General features: G+C 50.4%; 9 protein-coding genes across 12 annotated transcripts in view; 6 read left to right on the top strand and 3 right to left on the bottom strand.

The window, feature by feature from the left end:
• Positions 1-493: 493 nt before the first annotated feature.
• On the top strand, positions 494-1,442 carry TERG_03765 (uncharacterized protein; the record flags this gene model as incomplete). The annotated part of the gene is made up of 3 exons (XM_003236674.1): positions 494-766; positions 828-1,187; positions 1,257-1,442. 3 exons carry the CDS (start codon positions 494-496, stop codon positions 1,440-1,442), a joined length of 819 nt encoding a protein of 272 aa, XP_003236722.1.
• An 88-nt stretch (positions 1,443-1,530) lies between these two features.
• On the top strand, positions 1,531-2,040 carry TERG_08795 (uncharacterized protein; the record flags this gene model as incomplete). The annotated part of the gene is made up of 2 exons (XM_003236673.1): positions 1,531-1,684; positions 1,760-2,040. 2 exons carry the CDS (start codon positions 1,531-1,533, stop codon positions 2,038-2,040), a joined length of 435 nt encoding a protein of 144 aa, XP_003236721.1.
• Positions 2,041-2,844: 804 nt separating this feature from the next.
• On the top strand, positions 2,845-6,757 carry TERG_03763 (uncharacterized protein; the record flags this gene model as incomplete). Of its 2 annotated transcripts, XM_003236671.2 has the most annotated exons (3): positions 2,845-3,889; positions 3,998-5,898; positions 5,961-6,757. In XM_003236671.2, 3 exons carry the CDS (start codon positions 2,845-2,847, stop codon positions 6,117-6,119), a joined length of 3,105 nt encoding a protein of 1,034 aa, XP_003236719.1. In that variant the 3' UTR covers positions 6,120-6,757. The 2 variants fall into 2 exon arrangements, with proteins under 2 accessions (XP_003236719.1, XP_047606049.1); XM_047749633.1 differs by having other exon boundaries at positions 3,998-6,757.
• A 284-nt stretch (positions 6,758-7,041) lies between these two features.
• TERG_03762 (malate dehydrogenase, NAD-dependent) lies at positions 7,042-8,453 on the bottom strand (the record flags this gene model as incomplete). The annotated part of the gene is made up of 6 exons (XM_003236670.1): positions 7,042-7,070; positions 7,137-7,701; positions 7,758-7,852; positions 7,921-8,070; positions 8,166-8,283; positions 8,388-8,453. The coding sequence occupies 6 exons, from the start codon at positions 8,451-8,453 to the stop codon at positions 7,042-7,044; spliced, it is 1,023 nt and encodes a 340-aa protein (XP_003236718.1).
• A 389-nt stretch (positions 8,454-8,842) lies between these two features.
• TERG_03761 (uncharacterized protein) lies at positions 8,843-10,318 on the bottom strand (the record flags this gene model as incomplete). The annotated part of the gene is made up of 1 exon (XM_003236669.1): positions 8,843-10,318. One exon carries the CDS (start codon positions 10,316-10,318, stop codon positions 8,843-8,845), a length of 1,476 nt encoding a protein of 491 aa, XP_003236717.1.
• Positions 10,319-10,588: 270 nt separating this feature from the next.
• Positions 10,589-13,989, bottom strand: TERG_03759 (uncharacterized protein). 3 transcript variants are annotated; one of them, XM_047749632.1, is made up of 3 exons: positions 12,113-13,989; positions 11,853-12,034; positions 10,589-11,793 (listed from the first exon to the last, which is right to left on the bottom strand). In XM_047749632.1, exon 1 carries the CDS (start codon positions 13,858-13,860, stop codon positions 12,625-12,627), a length of 1,236 nt encoding a protein of 411 aa, XP_047606048.1. In that variant the 5' UTR covers positions 13,861-13,989; the 3' UTR covers positions 10,589-11,793; positions 11,853-12,034; positions 12,113-12,624. The 3 variants fall into 3 exon arrangements, with proteins under 3 accessions (XP_047606048.1, XP_047604126.1, XP_047606047.1); XM_047748150.1 differs by having other exon boundaries at positions 11,853-13,989; XM_047749631.1 differs by having other exon boundaries at positions 10,589-12,034.
• Positions 13,990-15,397: 1,408 nt separating this feature from the next.
• Positions 15,398-16,202, top strand: TERG_03758 (uncharacterized protein; the record flags this gene model as incomplete). Its single annotated transcript, XM_003236666.2, has 1 exon — positions 15,398-16,202. The coding sequence occupies exon 1, from the start codon at positions 15,501-15,503 to the stop codon at positions 16,200-16,202; it is 702 nt and encodes a 233-aa protein (XP_003236714.1). The 5' UTR covers positions 15,398-15,500.
• Positions 16,203-16,904: 702 nt separating this feature from the next.
• Positions 16,905-17,723, top strand: TERG_03757 (uncharacterized protein; the record flags this gene model as incomplete). Its single annotated transcript, XM_003236665.1, has 1 exon — positions 16,905-17,723. One exon carries the CDS (start codon positions 16,905-16,907, stop codon positions 17,721-17,723), a length of 819 nt encoding a protein of 272 aa, XP_003236713.1.
• Positions 17,724-18,717: 994 nt separating this feature from the next.
• The window catches only part of TERG_03756 (uncharacterized protein), a gene marked incomplete at both ends in the record, with an annotated part of 4,980 nt that continues 4,072 nt past the window's right edge, over positions 18,718-19,625 (top strand). The window contains one exon of the mRNA XM_047748149.1: positions 18,718-19,625. Coding sequence (XP_047604125.1) covers positions 18,718-19,625 — 908 coding nt within the window.

Raw genomic sequence — 19,625 nt, 5'->3', positions numbered from 1 at the left:
TGTTACTGCAAGATGATGTTATAGGCAGAAGAACTCCATAACATTGTTCATAAAAGGGAACTCTCACTTTAAGATGTATGGGGTACTTCTTTTGATACACGGCCATGTTAGAGCACCTCAGTTAAGAGACATTGAACAGCCGGAGAAGTGAAGTCTGTTCCATTCTCTCCGTTAATTGGGTGGTAGACTAGCTCTCTCTTGCTTCTCAGATTTAGGGAAGTATCTTTGCTGGTCTCAGTTTTTCTTTATCTGTCTAGAAAACTCTGAAGTAGGATCGTGTAGCGTTCAGCTACTGCACTATCTAGGCTGCGGAATTTCCTCCTGCGTTCTCCTTCTTCCTTTTCTTCTTTTTCTTCTCTTTCTTCTCTTCCTTTTCTTCTTCACGCCTTCTTCTTAACAACATCATCTTTCCATTCTCTCTTGGTAGAAAAACTCACAGAAATACCATTATCAACTATCTCATTGCCTGAAAACCAACCTGATCTTCGGCAAAATGCCTGAATTTACCCCCCTGAACAATGTGGAGACCGAACCTCTCGACGTCAAGATGGAAGACGCGAGCGAGGGCGAGGTTTCTGAGGACAAGACGTCCACTCCCGGCTCTGAGATGTCCGAGGAAGCGCCTGAGCCCACGGACGCCGACGACGTGAAGGCTGAAGATGACGAAGACGAGGCGCCTAAAACCCATGTCGCCAACACCAAAGCAACCAAGGGACGAGGTGCCGGTGAAAAGAAGGCTACTAACGGGGCAATCAAGACTGAAGAGGTTTGTTTTGGTTCATGTATCTCAGGGCAAATACTGTAATGATGTCTAACATTGAATATAGGAAGCCAAGATCCCCGTTACTCCTCGCAAGAGAGGCCGCAAAGCCAAGGCTGGCGATGCAACCACCGCCGCCACTGCCGAAGAGGCTGACGACGAAGCGGAGACGCCATCTAAGAAGAAGCGCGCTACCCCTGCCAAGGGCACTCCTAGCAAAGCCGGCAAGCGCGCCTTGCCCAGCAACTTTGATGAGGCTAGTGAGGAGGACAAGATGCTTCTTCGCATGAAAGACGAGGAGAACAAGCCCTGGAGCGAAATCAAGTCTGCATGGGAGAAGGCCACGGGCGAGACCGTGGGTGGCAGCACCTTGTCCAACAGATACCAGCGTATCAAAGCGAACTTTACCGTCTTCAGCCCTGAGGATGTTAGTCCTTTATTTATTTTTTTTTTTTTTTTTGTTGCTATCCGTGATATGTACTAACTGTGCGAATAGGAGGCAAAGCTGATCCAATGCAAGAAGGATATCGAGGAAAAGTTTGAGAATGAAAAGTGGTGCCGTATTGCGGATGCCATGGAGGTCGCTGGCGGGAAGCGGTACCCTGCAGCCGCCTTGCAGAAGAAGTTCAAGGATCTTGGACGGAAGGTGGCTGCCAAGGAGGCCGACGGAATGGCCGAGTAACCAGCCAGCCAGCCAACTCGACACATCGCTAACTACATTGGTAACCATGCCAGTTGGAAAAGCAGTCACTCTTTTTTTTCTTACATACATGCCGGATGGATATGGTGACTGGCTAGGAGAGACGGAACAGGAACGAATTAGGGGCTCGAACGGATACTTGGAAGTCCTACAGCGTGTCACTGCAGCTTCATCTGTACCCCTGCAGGCCGATCTCGGAGTATCCTTTACCATCCCTCAGGGCAGTCAGTGAATATTAACCAACAATGGAGATTTTTCCTTAGAAGTATCCGTATATTTGTTCAAGTAGTCCTCCGTAGCTATGATTGCCACCCACAACCCTACCTGCCGCAGAGTTGAGTCCACCAGATCACCAGCTAGCAAGCAACGCCGTAAGACCGACTCCTCTGCAGCTCCATGGCTGCGTGGAGCAGGGTGGGCCGGGCCATGGACGGGACAGGGGCCAGGGGGACGAGCGACGACTGCCAGTCCAGCGTTGACGCGAGGCGCTGGCTGGGGCGTGGGCGGAGCCACTCAGGGGCCAGCCAGGGCCCAGCTGAGGCTTGCTGAGGCTTGCCTTGGGGCGTCATCGGCGTCTTAGGGGCGACTTAGGGGCGACATGGGCCTTGCTACGGGGGCTACGGGGGCTACGGGGCCGCTAGGCATGGTTCGGAGCGCCGGGCGTGGAGAGGCCCACCGGCTCCAGCTTGCTGTTGGAAGCAACAGTAGAAGTGACAGCGTCAGGAGAGACAAGCAGAAGAGACAGCGAAGACGAGAACCCAGGACGAAGAGCAGCCTGCAACCCCTAGCAGCGCCCCCTATCCCCCTATAATATGCCGGGAAGCTGAGCTGTCGCGATCCCTGCGCTCCCCCAGGCGGCTGCAGCTCCACCTCCCGCGCTGTCGCCGCGCCTGACTGGCTGGCCGGCCGCTTCACTTTCTCGCTGTGCCAGCCAGGCCGGCGTCACCTCTCACCAACCACCAACTCAGCCGGGCAGCTTCTGGGCCAGCTTGTTCGCCTCTCGAGCGCCTGCAGAGCGAGCGTCGTCGTCTTCTGGGCTTTTCCTGCTCGTCGTCAAGGGTAAAAATACTGGCCGGCTCAGCATCGCGTCTGCCTGTTGATTGTTGATCCATCTATCTCCATCCATCCCTGTGATGCTGCTGCCTGCTAAGCTGACCCGGCCCTGACTCACAGTGATTGCTTCGTACAGCTCCCCTGGCCCCCGTCTTCGGCTTGCCAGCTGGGCCTTGAGGCTCGCGTTCTCACCGCTACACTGTCCTGCTGCCTGCTGGGCCGTTTTCCTTAGCCCTTTTTGTTGAGCTTGGTTGAGCCCGGTTGCTGCCTGCTTTGGACTGTGCTTGATATTTATATATCTTCCAGCACCCGCCCTGCTCCAGCTTTCAACATGGCTGGCTCAGAACCTCTTCCGCCTCCCCAGAGCTCGACAACTGCGTCTTCTACCATCGACGGCTCCAAGAGAGACACTCCGGCAGCTTCTCTTACTCCGTCCACCCCTTCTACATCATCAGCCATACCAGACGACTCCAACAATACCGCTACTACTACTACTACTACTACAACCGGCAGCATGGGTGACAAGGGAGACAGCCTCGAGATCAAGCAGCAGGACCGCACAGCGGAAAACCTGGCTGCAAAGACAGAGGTCAACCCTTCGCTGGCAACGGACGGAGCCAACACTGCTGCTGCCGCCAAGAAGTCTGGCTGTGGTAAACATGCTCACTCTCACTCCAAGTCAGACAAGCCAAGCAAGAATAAGAAAAAGAGCAAGAAGAAGAGCAAGAAGAAGGTCGAGACGGATAGCTCGTCGAGTGACAGCAGCAGTGACAGTGACAGTGACCTGGACGAGGAGGAGGTGAGCTCCGACTCGGACTCTTCAGATTCAGACAGCAGTTCAGACTCAGACTCGTCAGAGTCCGAATCTGAGCAGAAAAAGTCAAAGCCAAAGAAAAAGAAGACCAAGGAGCGGACTAGACGTGTGAAAGAGAAGAAATCTCGATCTCGAAAGCGGGAAGACACCGAGGACTCGTCTGATAGTGATGACGACGACTCATCGGATGAAGACCAGGGGTCAAAGAAGCAAAAGGAGAGCGAAAAGGTCGCAAAGAAGATCCTCAAGAAGCTGCTCAAGAAGCAGCAGCAGCAGCAACAGCAGTTGCAGCATCACCTAGAGAATCCGCAACACATGCCGTCTAGTCTACCAGGCGAACCGGGGTATGATGTCGTCAGCAGCGATGCCGCCAATATTACTCGGGATATGCAGAAGCGCGCCCAACAGATCAATCACATTAACCAGCTTAACAGAAGAACGCTCAGACGGGCACGCCTCATGAACCAGCCGGTTACAGATAACAATCCTCAACGCCAGCTCAAGCCCAAGACTAAGAAGAATAAGAGAGCTTCCAAGGTTGCCTTCAAACGAGTTGATCAATGTAAGCTCCCTTTCCTCTTTTTCTTTTAATTTCCTCCCCATTCACCTCCCCGTTGAGAGAGCCGGTCATATATGCATTCGATAAGCGGTTATAGCTGACTTTCACTAGTATGGGACAGCACCATCCACAACTACAAACTCACGGAAACGGTGAAAGATCCCGGAGCAGACGAATGGGACCAGTACATCTTCACGGTCCGCCGCAAGTTTGACTGGGAAAACAGATACACCGATACCGTCGTCGATATCAAGAGCAAACCCCTGAGAGATGCCCTGGCCCACATCATGGATGGAGTCAAGGGTGTCAGCCTCGTCCAGGATACCCCAGTCCTTGACCCAAACCTTCTCTTCCTCTACCTTGAAGAGACAAGAGAGTACATGCACGAGCTCAAGGCACAGTCCAAGTCAGAGAAGAAGAAGAGGAACCGGAAGAGAGCTGCCACCAAGGCAGCTCACCTGAAGATCCTTGTCAAATATCTCGACAAGGACTACGCTGAGACAAAGAACGCCCTATACCCGCTCCTGGACAATAATACAATCACATACGATCTGCTGTGGGCTTTGTTCAAACCCAACACAATTGCTTACACACAGACGTATGGCACGCCCGATGAACCGCGTGCCTTCAAGATCGAGTATGCCACCAAGGAATCCTCCTTCATGAGAGGTCAGTGGTACTCTATTGAAGGCCGCTACCTTGAATATGACGGCAAGTCGTTCGGAATGGGCACCATGTCCGCCGAAGTAGACCATTTCAAGGGTCCCCGCAAGATCTCCAGCTTAGCATGCTACCCTCTCAAATACCACCGTGATCCCGAGGCGCTGCAGGCTCAGCTCATCGAACGTGGAAAGAAGTTTGTTTCTCTGCAGGGCATGAACTACAGGTTCCACAAGGGCATGGCGTTTGTAAAGCGTAAACGAAGCATTATCAAGGTCAACATCAACGGACGTATCATGGTAGATCCGGCTCTGCACCGTCGTATCAACCCCAACTATGCCATCAGCACCGTCAAACCCAAGGAACCTGACCTGATCATGGAAGTAGGCGGAGATGATGATAGCGATGACTGCTGCTGCGGTTCCGATTCTGGCTCTGAGGGCGGCGAAGGCAACGATGAAACCTTCAAGCCCAAGACCCGACTGAAGGTCGTCCAGGATAAAGAGGGCAAAACACACGTTGTCGAAATGGAATGTGACGAAAACGGCAACGAAATCCCCAAGGAAAACATCACCAAGCTTGAGGATGGCGAAACAGTTGAATACGAGTTCACCGAGGAAGAGCTCCTGATAGCCTCTCCTGTCGTTCTAGGCTTCGCATTCAGTGAAAAGCTCTGGCTTGAATTCACCGTCTCCGGCATCACGGAAATCGACTGGAACTCAGGCGCTTTTGACTCCCTCGTCTTACCCGCAAACCAGAAGTCTATCGTCAAGGCCCTTGTCGAATCTCACACTTTTCATGCTGCTGAAAACATCGACGATGTTATCCAGGGTAAAGGCCGGGGTCTTGTAGCTGTCCTTCACGGTCCACCTGGTACGGGCAAAACACTCACGGCAGAGGGTATTGCCGAACTGCTCAAACGACCCCTTTACATGGTCAGTGCGGGCGAGCTGGGAACAGACTCACGCACCCTCGAAGGAGAACTCAATAAGATCCTTGACATAGCCCACTCATGGGGTGCGGTTCTGCTGCTGGATGAGGCAGACGTCTTCCTTGAGAAGCGTACGATTCAAGATATCCACCGCAATGCTCTGGTTAGCATCTTCCTACGTTTACTAGAGTACTTCCAGGGCATTCTCTTCCTTACCACGAACCGTGTCGAGACCTTTGATGATGCTTTCCAGTCACGTATCCACGTTGCCCTGAGATACGGAGACTTGACCACCAAAGCTAAACGGTCAGTTTGGAAAATGTTCCTTGACCGTGTCCAAACCAAGGAGGGCATCGAGGTCGTCAAGTTCACGGATAAGGATTACGATACTCTAGCTAGGCATAACCTAAACGGTCGACAGGTAAGCATGCTCCTACATATTGCCTTTTGCGCTCAAGCTCAACTCCAGTTAACAACATATAGATCAAAAACTCAGTACGCACTGCTCAGGCCCTGGCTATCAATGAGAAAGTGCCCCTATCAATGCAACATATCATACGTGTCCTAGACGTAGCAGAGACGTTCGAGCAGGATCTCAAGGGTGGAACAGGCTACTTGGACGCCATGAGAAGCTACACTTAATGTGGTCTTCATCTTCATTATCTCCCTTCTCATTTGTCTTTATGCCTTCCATCAATATTCCCTTTCATTCACTTCGCCAGTGTCATTACTAGTTCAACCTCACCATACCTTTCACCCTTGTTTTTCTCTTACGTTTCAAGTTATGGTTATGATAATACTTCTGGCTTCGGTTCTGGTTCTGGCCCTGGTCCTGGTCCTGGTACAATTCCCCCGGTGCGATTTTCAGTGTCTTATTTTTCTTTCTCCATTTCTCCTTTCAGTCTTGTTTTACCGGTTTACCACAATACTATCTACCTACCCGGCCCCATGATATCAACACATGTTTTAACTCCACTCGACCACTCCCTCCATCAATGCTCTTAAAACGCAAGATTAGATATAAAACACCTCCTTACTTCGGCCTTTCTTACCATCCATCCCGTGTCTTACTTCCAAGGGGTTTTTGTTACCTTTCTAAATGTTCTGATAATCTTGTGGAGGGAATAATACTGACCACCTGGTGTACTCCTTTGTTCTCTTTTGCTGCTTTTTATGGCATTGTTTTCATTCGATACTATTTGTTTGAGACAGACAAACTTGATTGATTAGCCTGGTTAATGTGTGTGAGGAGGTAATGGAAATGAATATTTATATCCAGAATATATATATCTACAGAATAAGTCGAAACGTTAAGCGCGATCTAAGTCTACCGCCACAGGAATCGGTGGATGATATAGAATCATAAATTGGCCATTTAAAGTACAAGCTAGAGGGAGGAAAAGGGACTTAGATCTGCAACAAGCCGCTAACGTTCAACACGCCACGTAAACTAGAAACCCTTGGGAGATCATAGGCAGGATTGAGGTAAAGGGTGAGAAAAACATAGTACAGTAAGGTAGGGATACTAAAGTGGACGGGCAGGCTTCATCGTAGAGGATACGATTTAAGGGTTGGCCTTGACGAAGTCGACACCTGCAGAAAAATATACAGTTAGCCGTGGTCTATAAAGGGAAACAAAGGACATGAGAAGTAACGTACCCTTCTGGATGTTCTTCTTGAGCTCAACAAGGCAGTTTTCAAGGAGCTTCTGCTCGTACTCGGAGACCTTGCCGATGGGGAGGATCTCCTCGACACCGTTGGGGCCGAGACGAACGTTGGAGGCAACGAACTCGATACCCTGGTCCTTGTAGAGGGGGCTGTCAACGAAGGTGGGCTCGATGACGTTCTTCTCGCCCTGGGTGGCTTTGAGAAGACTGTCGGCGAAACGGGCACCGGCCTGGGCCATGGAGAGAGTGGCAGACCCAGCACCAGCCTTGGCCTTGACAACCTCGTCACCGCCGAACTGGATGCGGTTGGTGAGCTTGTCGAGGGCCTCACCGGCAATGTCGGGGTGGTTGGACTGGGAGATCAGTGGGATGATGGTGACACCGGAGTGACCACCAACAACGGGGATCTTCTCATCAGCTGGGTCGGTGTTCTTGATCTCAGAGACGAAGCGAGAGGCACGGAGGACGTCAAGGGTGGTAACACCGAAGATACGCTTGGGGTTGTAGACGTTCTTGGCCTTGAAGACCTCGGCAACAATTGGGACGGTAGAGTTGACCTATTCGTACATTAGACGGCGATTTCGACTGTTACTATTGCAAATGAAGTACTTACCGGGTTGGAGATGACGAGGATGTTGGCGTTGGGGCAGTGGTCAGCGGCAGCCTTGGCCAAGTCACGGACAATGGAGGCATTGGTAGCGAAAAGGTCTGACAAGTCAGCTTCAAAACCTCTCTATTTTCCATTGATGCTTCATAACAGCAGAGAGCAAACATACCATCACGGGTCATTCCTGGCTTGCGGGGGACACCGGCGGGGATGAGGACAATTTCAGATCCCTCGAGAGCCTCCTTGAGGCCGGATGGGGTGGGCTCATGGCCGCTGACAACGCTGTTGGTGTTGATGTGGCTCAAATCAGCGGCAACACCTGCAATTGACCGGTCAGTTTTATGGCCTCTTCTTCAATTTTCACCTCAATTGCAGAGTTTGGAGGCTGCAATTGGGTGTTTCGTAGCTACGTACCGGGTCCACCGCGGATGTCGTAGAGAGCAAGCTGAGAGACACGAGGGTTCAACTTCATCAACAGGGACAACGGCTGGCCAATGCCACCGGCAGCACCGAGGACGGAGACCTTGGAGGCCTACAGCACAGAATTCTACGTTAGCACACAGTTCCTGCAGCGAAGGAATGCTCCGTCCAGCTGTACCGAAGCTCCCCGGAAGCGTTGGGGCCGGCGTCACTTACCTGGGAGGCAGTGGCAGAGAAAGCTCGTCTCTGGAAGAGAGTGGCGGTGCGGCGTGCGGCGAACATGGTGAATGCAATTGAATGAGGAATCTCAACAAACAGCGGGTGAGAAGGGAGTTGTGGCGGTCGGCGTTATTTGTCTTGCTTGTCTCGTGGGAAGAAGAAGAAGATGAAGTCGAAGTCGAAGTCGAAAGTCGAAAAGTTGTTGATGTTTTTTCTCGGGCGGGAAGTCACGTGCACTCGGGCTCGGCCGGCGATTTCGGCGTCAAACTTTTGGATTTTGATATCAAGAAGAAAAGCAAAGAGAGACAGCGATCAAACATCAGACAGCAGGGAAGATGCTGGCCGTGGCATGGCAGGCTCGCTACTACTTAACATTACTCAGTTACAGTTCTAGGCTAGCTAAGTACATAGGCGGCGATCTGGGGTAGGTTGGCTGAAGTTTACAGGGGGGTTCATGGCCGTATATAGGCCTTGGGGGAGTGTTTGGGATAGTCCTCCAGCTCTGTGTGCAGCGTCTCCTGGCGACTGAAGTCTCTCTCGATAACCCCGATCTCCTGAGCGTGATGGTGATGTCCTGGCTTCCGATCAGTGTCTCCGTGACGGGTTCTGTGGTCGTAAACCAAAGGACTAGTCGAGGTCTGCGATTCACATGTCTGGGAGTGAGACCAGACCGGCAGTCCAGAGTGAGGGTCGGATGACTCTGCGGCCTTCTTCTTCTCCTTCAGTATTCGATGGCGCTCGGTGAGCTGGTTGATGATGGCGGCGAGGATGACCAGCGCTGCAGAAACCATGGGGGACCACTGCCCGATTGAACGGATGCCTTCTCCGACGGGGAAGTGGTTGATCATCAGGTTGATTTCATTGATGAGGATGTTTGCAATGAAGATAAAGGGCGTCAGGATGTCGAGGACCAGGTCGATAACGAGCAGTGGACAGATCAGTGTGATGGCTATCAGGCGGCGTTTGTTGGACTGGAACTTGGCTGTGCTCGCATACCGCAGCAACAGGATGTACCCGCCGTACCAGGTCGAGCACGCAGCGTTGTAGATGTGCTGTGACAATCGGGCGTTCAGAGAATGGTTCAAGTAGCCCAGCACCCAGTGTGCACACAGATCAGAAGGCGAGTGCAGAGACAAGTTCACCGACATGCTCTTATGCGCAGCAGCGAGAATGGGAGCCATCAATGCCACGGTCAATGTCGAATACGTTCCAACAAACACCCTGGCTGACATCACTGTGATCTCAGATGGATCTCTCAGCGGCGTTCGGACTCCGAAGCACTTGTACGTGCAATTAAACATGCCGCTGGCCAGCTCAGACTGTGCCTTCAGAAGTGTCCCGTTCGAGGACCTACAGGCCGGCTCAGCCTGGGAATTGACATCCAGCAGCAATGCCCTGCCCGTCACACAGCCTATGCCAACCATCATACCCCACAGAATCAACACAATTCTCGAGTCAGAGTTCCTGACAGACGAAGACCAATGTATCAGTGCTGCAAAGGCCAGACATCCCGTTGTCAGAATTGACCATGCTGCAAGAATGTCCAGATCAAACGCCGGTGTCTTGGAAGTGACCAGCGTCAACATGTGGATAGCAGTCGAGCCTGCAAAGGCCAGAGCAGATGCCAACGCTCCTAGAACAAGCCATCTATGGGTTCGTCCGATGATGGCAAAGACAAGGGAGCCGTAGTATAACAGGCGAGAGAGAAAGCCATACTGTCCGCTTATCGGAAAGACGCAGAGAACAGAATCATCCTCCGCTGCTGTCTCGTTAGGACCAAAGATCCCCCGGGGCTCTAACTTGGCTCCGGCTGCTGGTAAAGTCGAGGTTGGTGCCGCCCTGCTACCCCCGACCAGCAGCAAGATGCACAGTGCGTATAGTGAAATCGACACCCATAGCTCACGTCCGGGTCTCGTATGGCGGATCATCGGTATATAAAACACATTCGACGTGATGGCGCATCGGTAATCATCTCATTTAGCTAACGACTTCACTCCGACCCAGCGCGATAACTGAAGTCGAAAGCAGCTGTAGCAGAAGTCATATAACTAATAATCCCACCTCCTCGTCGCCAGCAAAGACGTTTCACAAAAACGCGGCTGAACATCGTATTTATATATTTACTCTGCAGGACTCTCATCCTTGAACAAAGTCGCTGCGTTTTCCCGTTTGTGGCTGATTGGCCCGAAGCCAGCATAGCCCCAGTTGATACGAAGACTTAAGCGTCCTTTGAACGGGACAGACGCCCGGCAGCAAAGCCGCTCCATCAATGATTGGCCTGATAACGGCCACACAGGGCAGCCCATTCGTCTTTGAAGTTTGGCTTGATAGAGTGCTGTGACATGGGTAGTTAGTCCGATGGAGACATCCTGATGAGCGGGAAGGATTTGACCGCTTTTGTCCCACAACATGAGGTCATCCTTGAATATACCTCGTACGAGCTATCATAGATAACTACACGCTTCTCTTGAGGGAGAGATGATGCGGCGTTTAAACAATATCTCATGTTGATACAAGTAGCAGTAACGTCTCCATTGTTGTATACAATAGCCTTCTCGTAACTATGCAGATAGGCTTGGTCGTACATCTTTGTCAAGTTATTTGACTGGCATTCAGATTCAGCCATCACCAATTAAATGTTTCAAGCCTCGTTTGCTGTCGGCCTCGAGGACGTTATCCGATGTCTGCTGGAATAGCGAGGCACGGTAGAGGTGTTGTATCCCTTCGCAAACGCCATTGGGAGATACTTTTGGCTTCCGGTAGCAGGTACCAGCTTTGGGGCTTAGCTGGTTGAAGCCAAGGTAGGAGGGCCGTGGTGAAGAATATCGAGACAACCATCAAGAAAGAGCCATTATTGTTAACCAATTACTTCCCTCCTGTACAGCAGCTCGATGGCGCCGATTGATTGAAAATACCGAGGTCGTCAGCAACCCCCGTATCAGCGCAGGAAATGAAGAACTGCCCAGCAGAACAGGATAAATATCACAAGCCCTGCCCAAAATATCCATTTGTCCTGCTTGGCTCTTCTCTCGATCATCCGTATTGTATCTCCGCTTACTCCCAACGTATTAGCGACACTGTATAGCCTCCGTTGGGTGCCTTTTAGCATTTCGCGCTGCTGGCCAAGATCAGCCAGGACAGCTCTGCCCCTATCAAGAAACTCATCTATTTGGCTATTTGTGTTGGCTAGGAATGACTGTTCTCGCAGGGCATGTGTCTCTCGGTTATAGTCTGAAGGTGAAGCGCCGAAGCTAAGCCCGCCGCTTGCATGGGCCTGTTGTCGGTGGGGACTCGCGAACGCTGAATGTTGCGCAGATAGGTTCGATTGGGCATAAGGATTCTCGGGTGTCGCTGCATTGTGAGGCCTGCGGCCTAGTAGTTCATTTCTGTTTGCAGTAACTTGCTATCCACCAAAAGTTCAGCTCCGGAACATCTCAGCCACTCGTGACAGGTTATACGTACAGCTTCTTCCCTCTCTTTGCGTAATCTGTCAAACTGCAGCCTATAGTCTGCCAGCTCGGTTCTGAAATTCTTTACTCGCTCGAACGCTTTCTCTTGTTTGGCAGGTATGAGCTCCTTTTTCGAGAGCGAGGAGTAATCATCTATTGTTCGTGAAAAGGATGTGAGGGATGCAGATATCTGTCCTGTGATAGCATTGTATATAGTCAACCCATGGCTCCTTCACCAGGATCTAGTACCTCCGGGTAGTAAGATGGTGGTACCTTGTAGAGCTGCTGGTCCGCTGGTGGGAGATTCCGCAAAAGTGTCCAGGTCGCGACGGACAGCCGCTGACTGTTTCAGGGCGGCGTTGAATAGAGAATTCTACAGCCACGCTGGTTAGCTGGGAAACGTAGATATCACCGGGTGTCTAAAGGCCTACCATCTTGAGCTATGATGTGTGCGCAGAGCACAAGCGACGACGCAACGCGAAGGGGATTCAAGGCAGCACAGCACGAGTACGGAGTATGTATTAGGCTATTGTATATCAGCTACCTATAATCAATTTCTCTCCGACCGCCAGTGTAGTAATAATAATGGATCAAGAGCGACGTCGCCTGAAGTTGATGTGAAGTTGATGCCTTTCTTGCTGTCTTTTCTGTCTCTTCGCTTCTTGCAAGCTGTCAACTTTCTGCCCGCCTTCACCGCCCTAACTAACTAACTAGCTTGCTGACCTCATCCACTCGACCTCAAGTTAACGAACTCATCAACAACAGCAAAATTCCAAACATCCACATCAATTTACCGACATACCACCCGCCTCCCCTTCCTCATCATCTTCATCAAAATTCCCATCTTCACCGTCATCGTCATCGTCATCGTCATCGTCACTGCCTATTCGAATCATCCCTAACGAATCGACGACTTCTTCAAGCTCCTCTGCTTCACTGTTCGAACGAATGGGTGCACAGTGTGTTAACGCATTTTGCTTGAGATCTTCCGGCAATTCGTGTCCCAACTCCTCCATAAAGCCGTAAATCATGTTGTCCCTTAGATATTCCCCGTGCGTAGCCCATGCTCTCGTGAGCTCTGGCCACTCAGTGTCTGGAAGCTCACTGCGAACTATACCAGTCTTCTGCGCCGCTCTGAAGTGTATAATCATCGAGGTAAGGTAATGGAAGTATAAGTATCGCGCTCGTGGACGAAAGTCATTGGGAAAGATCAATTTTCGTTCATGTAGGTCAGAGAATTTCATTTCCCCACCTGGAAACACGTACTCGTTCCAGAGCCCCGACTTATCGACAATTAGAAATTGCCATTCTCGGACGTCCGGGTTGTCTGATTTAGCCGGAACAACGACGATCTGGTGGGCATCGAAGTGTTTTTCGATCTTCTTCGGGAGAAGCAAAGCATTTCTTGGTGAGTTTATTTCATATCTTGCATCTCTGCCGAAGATATATTCCATCGCCTTAGGTCCAATTGAGAGCGGAAAGATGTGTGCTGCGACAAACTCATCTCTCTCGCGACGAGTGCCATCCAGGACACTAAAACAGTACGTGGTGTTGTTGGTTTTCCTAGTTCCACCATAGGCTCTCAGGACGTCTTTTGAAAAGTCGCTTTGCTTCTGATGGCTTGTTTTGCTCTGGATCGTCAAAAGCAGATCCACATAAGCAGCACGCATAGATGTGAGATTAGTGGTAGTCGACGATGACTGCTGGAGAATCTTATTCCTCTTATCGAAAAGCTTCTTCTTCTCCAGTATAGAAAGTCGTTTGGCACTCCGTTGGTCTTGTTGCGACTTGTATTCTTGCGCAGCCTGTTCAAAACTCGGATCCGATAGATCACTGTTTCTCTGCAGCGCACGGAATCTCAAATCACTTATCTGGTCTTCACCGTCAAGCTCTTCCTTGCTATACTTCCAGTAGTCCTCTGACCCATAGACCTCCTCGCTGCTCCCTTGGCGGGCCCTCCGCACTGCAGCTCTCAGGTCCTTCACGCGAGACTTTTCGTCGTCCGTCAGTTTTGGATCCATTTTCAAAGTCTCGGGAAGTGTACTCTGTAGCTGCCGTAGAAGTAGCAAGGATAGTTATATGAGGCTGGAATAACGGCGATCAAAACTCACGCAGGCTCGAATCAGGGGTTGTGTTTTGACACAACGGTGGAGTCCAGGAGGGGGGGGGGGAAAAAAAAAAAAAAAGAAAGAAAAAAAAAATATGGAGGAGCTTGGCTTGGTTTGTGCGTTTTAAACCCAGTTCAAGCGACGCTTAGTAAGCGTCTTCCATTTCATTGGCTAGTTAGTTGGTTAACTGGTGTGGCGGATGGGCGAACTATTTTCATATTTTCATTATAAGTTGCTTCCATTAGTTATGCAAGTTCCTGAACATGTCGCCCTCCACATCTGGGATAATAAACAGCTAGTACCCGATCAGGGACCGGTTAGAGCAATTTCGCAAGCTATCTACGTACAGCGTTGACCGGAGAGGACCTATCCAAGTAGATGGAGGAGACGATATTAAAGCCTCCTCCGTTTTCTCATTGCTTTGCCAACTCTCCCTGCTTATGATAAATTACTTTTCCAAAAAGGGATCTGGCTCACTCTAAAGGAGGTACTGGTTCGAAGCTGTCAGGCACTTCTGAAATACCAGGGACTGCATAGCTCGCCTGCAAACGGTGGCAGACATTTCAAGGGAATCTCCCGTCCACACGGAGTAACTGCATGTGTATACGTTGAATACCCAGGTATAGACATGAGCCTAGTCCGAAATTAGTGCGTTTAAATACTCCAGAACCTTCTCCGGAGGAAATTCTTTTGGGTTCATTTCCATCTCCATCTCTGCCTGGAAATTCCATAGTTATACAGCGGAATATAAACTACATCAGCACCTCCTGTCCGTCTCATTTGACGCTGCGGCATTTACGTCGTCGGAGGCGAAAAAAACTCGCAATTCAGTCAGGCGGTTCGTTCATTCATCAGCTGCATTCGTTTTAACGGTGGCTTGACGCACCATATTTATCGGTGTTCTGAAAAGGGGCAACACCGACTATACCAACGTCCCCATGCAGAGGAGACATGATACAAACAATCCCAGGATATGCATGCTTTGTCTTGGGTTACATTCGCTTCTCCCCGAGCCAATACAAGCTGTCAACCCTTGATGGAGAGAAATAAGAAGGAGTTATTGGATAACCAACCAGACTCCATAGCACTTGGCTCCCATCTGCTGCGAGGTCGAAGCTGATCTGCTGCTCTTTTCGAACGTACGCCAGGACCTTAATACGCCGTACGTAGTTTTTCGTTCCGCGATAACTAAGTATATCGAGCTCCCAGCAAGGCCTGGTGGAGACTTTCGTTTGCCGGTCAGTCCCTGCTGGCGCACACAACAACAATAGCAATGGATCCACTGCATGTCAACAGTGGAGAAGGTCCAATGCATATAGTTAATTTAATTTTTGTGCCAGGACCAGGTAACGAAGTAGTGTCTCAACTGCGCCGTACCTGCAGGGGAGTTGATGTGCTCTGGCCTGCGGCGCTGCTCCGCTGAGAAAAAATTGGCGGTTATTATTATATATAAAAAGCGAGATGAACTGTACTCCGCCCCCTTCCATGTTGCTCAACCCATATCCATATCTTTCACTCGAAGCTACATAGCTTTTACAGCGCCTATAAGAAAAATGCGGGCTACGTTCACACTCCTTCTCGCGGCTATAGCTGCCGCTAAAGATATCACGGACGACGATATTACCATCATCCTGCCTAACGAGCGGCCAACCGTTACCATTGATCCATGGCAATGCTTGACACAGAATCTCACCGAGTACTTCGATGTTCCGAGGCCGACTGGCGCCTTTTACTCTGCTGTCTACTCTCATGGCAGTGAGCTGATCAAGGACTGCGTCGCAGCAACGAAGGGAGTAGATTGCCCCTTTCCTGAGTCCTCTGACTGGTGCAGCCTCAGCACTTCGATACCCGCGTCTGTGCTACCAGCCTACTCCGCCTACGGTAGCGTGGCCTCTGTGTGGTGGAAGTCACATAGCTCTGCGGTCTTCACAGCCGCCGAGATGTGTCCACTTGGCTGGTTTGACGCCATGCTTTCGATTCCTGGCGGTAGGGCGTGGATGAACCTGACCAGAATCTATGGTGGATGCTACGCTCACGCACAGCCTACCCCTGGTTCTGAACCCTCGAAGCGACTATCGACCACATCCGGGCCAACAGCTATGCCAGGTGCGGGAGCATCGGCTACGGGCCATAGCCAACCGACCGCGACTCCTATGAAAAACAGCATTTTTGGCCGGGCCGAAAACAGGCCAGGGTCTCTAGTGGCTGCCGGTGCTGGGCTTGCTGCCGCCTTCATTAGCTCAATAATACTATAGCCGAGACCTCACTCAGAATGAACTTGATGGCCGGGAGAGTTGGAACGAAGAACTGATGATTTACTGTTATATTGGCGTCATCCCCTATACTTACATATCCCCCTATCCCCTAACAATTGTATTGGCGAAAGCTAAATGGTCTACCCAACTGACCAAACCAACCATATATTTTTCAATGGGAACCAACGCTGTTTATTGGTTAATTTTATAGACATAAACTCTAAGAAGTTATAGCAACCAATAGAATGAGCATAAATTATAGGCAGGGGTTAAATCCAACGAATAGCATTCTGCAATTTTAAAGCCGCCTTAGGACTCTAGCAAAGCTGATCCGTTGAATTGATAACTACCTATTATTGAAAATCCTCAGTCGGAAGACATCAGCCCTGGCTCCGGTGGGATGCACTGACGGGAGGTTAGCTGCTGCTTGCGATAGGTTAGGGCTCGCCTGATCACCAATTGTTATGAATTAACTACTCGGTGTTCTTGAAACGCCAGGCCTTGGCGGCCAGGGCGCTGCATCCTTTGTTAACTCGTTGTTACTGGTGACCCCTCTGGATATAAATTTCCACCATCCGACCCGCACGCGTTTGCGATATCCTACGAGAACAATAAGGATACGGGTACAGGCGTCATACACAGCTGAACGAGCATCCAGTAACATTCTGCGCAGCAACCTGTCAAACGGGCCCGCCTGCCAATATGCCGGAGCTTTGTGACATCACCTACTCACGCGAGGAGTGCATCGCCGCAGTCCGTGGGTATTACCAGTTTCTTACCGCCATGTACCTGAAGGAGAGCGATATCCTGGAGCCGCCAGAAGGAGGCTGGCCATCGGTTACCCCTAGTGCCATACAACAGTTGGGCAAGACGAACGAAGTCGCGGCGCTGCTGCGGCATCTTCCCTATATACGCAATCTAGGAAACGGCAAACCCCTGACCTTCCCATGCAGTCAATTTGAAAATTGGGAGGAGTCCTGTATGTCCATATACCAGGGCAGGTTGGAGCTCGAGGGCATTAAAGAGTGCTCAGAGGGCCATGGCCCGAATGATGTGCCGCCTCATGTTATCGGCCTCACAAGTGGTGGGCGGATTAATTACCCTCTTCTACTCGACACAGAGCTTGGTGTTATTTACTGGCCAGAGTGTCCCGGAGATATTCAGCTTGACTCCAACGCACCCTGTGAGCGAGTCTGGGACGACCCGTACGAGTACGCTTCGATGAGTGAGGCAGAGTGGCGCGCCGAGGGTGCATACTGGTCCATCCCAGACTTCTTTGAGATTATCAAGGACCAGTTTCGCCGTCTGCTCTTTATCCCCATTAGTACGGGCACTGTTATTGATGTCTATAATTACCGCGATTCGCCTCAGTTTATCCAGTTTTTGCAGGAGATATATCGAGAGCATGGCTGGCCTGACCTTGAAAAATACAACAAGCTAGAATGTCTCAAAGATATACAAAAGCGGCTGACGGAGAAATATCCCGAGAAGGTTGACTATGATGAAGCCCTGAATGAATAGACAGTCGATATAGCAGGCATGCATGGTGTTAAGGGTACGGCGTACATTTTCAATTGTTAACATCATGCCTGGTCTAGTGTTGAAAAACAAAAGAAACTATTTCAAGCTCTTCCTAACGAGTTACTCGAGGACTTGCCCCTGTTGCAGTGGTAAGCTGCGTCTCACTGATCTGGCTGCTAGGTACTGGTGTTGATGAGAAGAACCCCGGTGTTGGTGTAGAGACTGGTGACTCGGAGCCGATAGGGGTCTCAGTAACTGCCCCTAGAAATCGCGATGATAACTCAGCCTGGCTAGGTGTTGATATGAAGTTCGGATAATCTTGCTCGATAGAGTTATATAGCGGCTTTTGGGTGTGTTCCTCCATGACTGCAGGTCCTTGATAATATCCAAGCAATATCCTAATTCGATCTTTGATATCGCAGAATTTTTCATCGGATAATTACTCATTAGTTCTAACTACATTAGGAATTATATGCAGTCTTTTAACTTCGAAAGAGACTGCATCAGTTGATGCAAACACATCTCGTATACAAATGCCACCGAGCAAGGGGGTTGCAACCAAATTTCCTAATTAGGAAGTCCGTGCAATCTTCTTTCATGCAGCGGAGCGCTGCTGAAGGGGTCTAATACCTGTTTTATCACTATGTTTGAATGTACACTGAGGAAGCCCCTGCCATACGAGGTCTCAGGCTTGCCTATACTAGTATTATGCGGCTATATTTCTTGGGGCTGCGGTTTACAATAACCGCTTCAGGGGTCCTATCTTCGCCGCAATCTAGGTACTACAGGGGAGTAATTAATAGCTTGAACATAGCTAGAGGGACGAAGTACAGTACTCGGAAAGCCGGGCCACATACCTTGAAGTGTTTGGATACCCTCCATGTGGCGATTATAGAGGTATATGCATGCATATATATATATATATTGCGTGCAAGCTGCTCCTGATGGATGCCACCTCTCATCCTTTCTATAATCACAGGCTTTCACTACCATAATGAGGTCAAGCGTGAGTTGTGTTTCAGCTGCCCTTCTATGGGGGGCAAGTTGGACCTACGCTGCTATCAACCTCAACGGCTCCCAAGCGGTGTTGCCTTTGAGTGAACATGATCCTTCTCCCATTGGAGACCCTACCACCTACTATCCTGACCAGCATGATTGCCCACTGCCTTGTGTTGACTATGCAAACATCCATAGCTGGATCCCCTATTTCTCTGTGGATCGCTTGCGCCGTTGCCAGGAGCCGCTTCTTGTGCAGTTATCCGTTACCCAGCCGCTGGACGACCTGGAGTCTACCATACTCCTGCGCACCTGTACCTCAAGTTCCAACATATCGCACGCTTTTGCCGCCAAGCAGATCAATAACCCCAAGAAATCCGAAGAACTATACCAGAGAAGACTTGACACTGCACCTGTATGTGTTACCACCGGCATTGAAGTCCAGGACAGATTGAAACTGGCTATTGGGAGCAACAATGAACGAAACAGTATCCATACCACTCGCCTTCTTGCGGGCATGGAGAAGTTCTTCAGCGCAAAAGATAACTGTGACGAGAACTTTCTGTTTGCCTATTACAACGAGACCGCTGTAGGGCTCTATATTGGCCCTGGTCTGGGTAAACCTACTGCAAAATCAGCGCTCAGTGCCCTGTCGAGCTACATACGGACCCGTGGTGCGGTCTCAAACACGGCTGTCCAGTTGTGCGGTGATAACCGTAAATCAGATCGAGTTTTTGGAATATACATAGATACCACTGGCGATCTTACAGCAGTCCAGAAGACAGTCTCCGAATGGAGCAAAGGGAACTGCATGACGGGGTTAAAGTCTCTAGGAGATCTAGCAGACGTGAAGGTGATGGATATCGCTGGCATGCGCATCACCTCTGGCAATGATACCACCAACAA

Source organism: Trichophyton rubrum (assembly GCF_000151425.1).
Source record: "Trichophyton rubrum CBS 118892 genomic scaffold supercont2.3, whole genome shotgun sequence".
Lineage (NCBI taxonomy): Eukaryota > Fungi > Ascomycota > Eurotiomycetes > Onygenales > Arthrodermataceae > Trichophyton > Trichophyton rubrum.
Note: the sequence above shows the minus strand (reverse complement) of the source record. Positions and strands in the feature narration are given on the sequence as shown.

Bases quoted from the DNA above. Each gene is read 5' to 3' on its own strand.
- TERG_03759 (XM_047748150.1), bottom strand. From the start codon at position 13,860: ATGGATCCAAAACTGACGGACGACGAAAAGTCTCGCGTGAAGGACCTG.